The 3,095-nt window shown below is 42.6% G+C and overlaps 2 protein-coding genes across 2 annotated transcripts; one reads left to right on the forward strand and one right to left on the reverse strand.

Moving 5' to 3' along the window:
- Positions 1 to 28: 28 nt before the first annotated feature.
- On the reverse strand, positions 29 to 738 carry PHALS_04880 (short chain; the record flags this gene model as incomplete). Its single annotated transcript, XM_024718737.1, has 3 exons — positions 29 to 42; positions 71 to 539; positions 607 to 738. 3 exons carry the CDS (start codon positions 736 to 738, stop codon positions 29 to 31), a joined length of 615 nt encoding a protein of 204 aa, XP_024584106.1.
- A 1,652-nt stretch (positions 739 to 2,390) lies between these two features.
- Positions 2,391 to 3,055, forward strand: PHALS_15058 (uncharacterized protein). The gene has a single exon (XM_036407172.1). It carries the CDS (start codon positions 2,779 to 2,781, stop codon positions 2,956 to 2,958), a length of 180 nt encoding a protein of 59 aa, XP_036263423.1. The 5' UTR covers positions 2,391 to 2,778; the 3' UTR covers positions 2,959 to 3,055.
- Positions 3,056 to 3,095: the final 40 nt, after the last annotated feature.

The following is a 3,095-nucleotide window of genomic DNA, read 5'->3' on the forward strand; positions in this document are numbered from 1 at the left end:
TCAGCTTTTAGCTCAGCAATGAACTTGGTCATGGCCGCCACACTGTCCGAAGGCTTCAGCGTGGCCATACCACCAGTCATGTCCGTGTCCACCAATCCAGGATGCACTGCGACGACTACAATGTTGCTCGATTTCAGATCCATCGACAGAGAGCGAGTAACCATGTTAAGCGCACTCTTGGAAGGTGAGTAACCGTAGGCAACCGTATTGTAAAAGCCTTGAGTAGCGTCTGTGTATCCGCCGATACTGCCGAGGAACGATGAAAGTTGCACAACACTGGCACTGCCATTGGCCTTGGCAGCGAGCTCTAGATTAGGTAGCAACGCACGCGTGACAAGGAAAGAACCGACGGCATTCACCTCGAATTGACTCATCATAAGTTCCTTTGTGGAGGTCTTAAGTGTACCAAAGCCACAAATGCCTGCATTATTGATCAGTAGATCAATAGGCTGCCCTTCCAACTGACGAGCAGCCTCAAGGATTGAAGCCTCGTCAGCCGTGTCCATTGTGACGATCTTGTAAGGGCCAAGTGCTTTCAGCTGTAAAGATATAAAAACAAATCGTTACATATGAAACACCAAGAGATCATCCAAAAATGCACTTTACCTTGTCCGTGTTGCTGCTAGCACGAGCTGTTCCAATGACATTCCAACCAGCTTTTACATAGTGCTCGACGAACGTAAGTCCAATGCCTCGGGTGCTGCCAGAGATGAGAACAGTCTTTTTACCGGAGGCCATGATATTTGATAAGCTTGTGAGGTTGAACGCGATTTGGAAAATGAGAAGACGCGATGTTGTGCTTTAAGTCTCTCTATATCTTACCGAGTGAGTTCTTATAAAAGTATATAAGAATTCTTACTTCTGCTAGTGCTCTCTAAAGATAGAAATTAGATTACGTATTCAAGCTTGAAATATACCCATAAGTCTTTTTTATGTTTTCTCAAATGGATTCTGGATGTGATTGCAGACAATTGTGGTCATTGGAGTCTGACGTCAGTTGATGACGTTTTTCAAAGAAACTTGAGGGTCAAGAATAAGACACATGAAACGTTGTTTTGCGCGATCTCAACGGATAGGTAGAAGTTGAATTTTACTTTTAAGCTTGTACCAATGCAAGAAAGTCTTTTAACTATGAATACACTTCATATAGGCTCTCTCATTGGCCAGATCTTGAATGCTTCAGTGCAAATACTGATTTGGCTTTGTTGAATAAAAACACCGCCGCGACAATCATGACATTACGCGAACGGTGGTGAGAACTAAAAATGTCGAGTCTCGCAGCAAGGCTGTACCGTGTTAGTGGAAGTATCATCTTTGCACCGACAGGGGATTTTAGATTTTTACGAGCTTATTTATTTTAATAATCTAAACTGACCGTAACCTTAGCTCACTCTCGCCGTATGAGCTATAGAGTATAAGTGAGTCTTTTACTTATGTTTAGCTATCGTAATCTAAAGTCCTGTCAATTTTGATCATGCGTTTTCGAGGACCGATGACGGAAACACCTTGCCTCTGTCTATCAATGACGTGATACTGCACTGTAACCAATGTTTTGAGCCTCAACACTCCCCTCAAGTCGATGTCCACAGCGACGATTGACTAGCATTAAATACGACAACTTCACTGAATCAAAAAGAAATTTTCATCGTGGTCTCGTCAAAGGCTTCATTAGCAGAACTACGACTATTGCGCGGACAGGACATCAAGATTGTTGATGGCCTCTCTTGATATATGGTCTGGCACAAGTTAAGGAAACCGATCAATGCATGTGGTTTACGATGTGTAGTCATGGTTTGATATAATGCAAATTTCATTTAGTCCTAATGCTTGGAGGAAAATTTGAAGCCACACCGCGTCATGTGCTACCAACGCCATCGACATATACCCTGTCTGCGTGGAGGACAAAACTACCGTCTGCTGTCATTTACACGTGTGATATATTAGTGCACCAGCAACTTAGACTATAATTTCGGATGTCGATCGACGCTAAACTGTATCACTACGCCGATTCGCTCCACATAGCGCAATAAAATTGCATGCATTATTTGAATTCTTTGAAACGTACTACTGGCTACTTTATATGCGAATGATTCGGACATCAGCATGTCAATGATCCTCATAGGGACTGGCTTGAAAGTGCAAAAGTGCTCAGTCGTAACGCAAATGTTGGGATAAGTAGTACATTAGTAAACCAGTTAATGCACGAAGCTGCTTCACGCCATCAAAAATGACACCATCTTTCACTTGTTTAAAAGCACGATTAAATTGCGCAGTAAGTATCTGTCACTGTGGCGAAATTTGTCCCCATACCTCAGTGACTACACACAATCCGTCCTTATTCTTGCTATTTGTTACTTCTATACGAAGTATATTACATAAATGACTTCTGACTGAAGCGCTTTAACAGCTCTTGACGTACAGATTTGACCTCTCCCTCACGCGACAAAATAAGTATAATCAACGTACAGATGGACAAACTTTGGCGCATGGTGAGATCGCTCGACTGGCAAGTGCCAGTGGAATGCTAAGCAAATTCAAAGTAGCGATACACGTATCAAGTAGTACATTGCCAGACGGCTGCCGCGTATTTCAGTCTATAATTACTCCGACGCAGCATGCACATAATACCATTAATTCCTATCGATCAAAATTATCGTGTACACCATCTTGTCAAGGTTTCTGTTGAGAGATACCACCTCGGGGAAGTACTGCTTGACAGAGACCCGATGCAACCGCACACTGCTAGATTTGTTTGAACTATGATCATGTTAGTGGCCAATGGATACGAGTATCATCGACATCAAACGTCTGCAGACGCTTCCAAGGTACATGCCAGGCTGTGTAGCTTACGGTGGCATCATCTTTATCCCTTTTATAAGTAAGTTTATCGCTGTCTTACATAAACTTTCATCACTGTCAACTAAAGATCGGACCCGTCATCCACACGGGTACGATTAGTGTCAGACTTAAGGCCATTTTACTTTCGTCACTAGATTGCAGTCGGTATTTATAAAGAAAAGATTTATTTAAAGTAATTGAGATGCATGGCATGAGGAATCTTGATCTCCTGAGTTGTTGTCGAAAGCGCATCTTAA

This window comes from Plasmopara halstedii, assembly GCF_900000015.1.
Source record: "Plasmopara halstedii genome assembly, contig: Scaffold_2750, whole genome shotgun sequence".
Classification (NCBI taxonomy): Eukaryota; Oomycota; class Peronosporomycetes; order Peronosporales; family Peronosporaceae; genus Plasmopara; species Plasmopara halstedii.

Coding starts and splice junctions, on each gene's coding strand:
- PHALS_15058 (XM_036407172.1), top strand. CDS start 2,779: ATGGATACGAGTATCATCGACATCAAACGTCTGCAGACGCTTCCAAGG.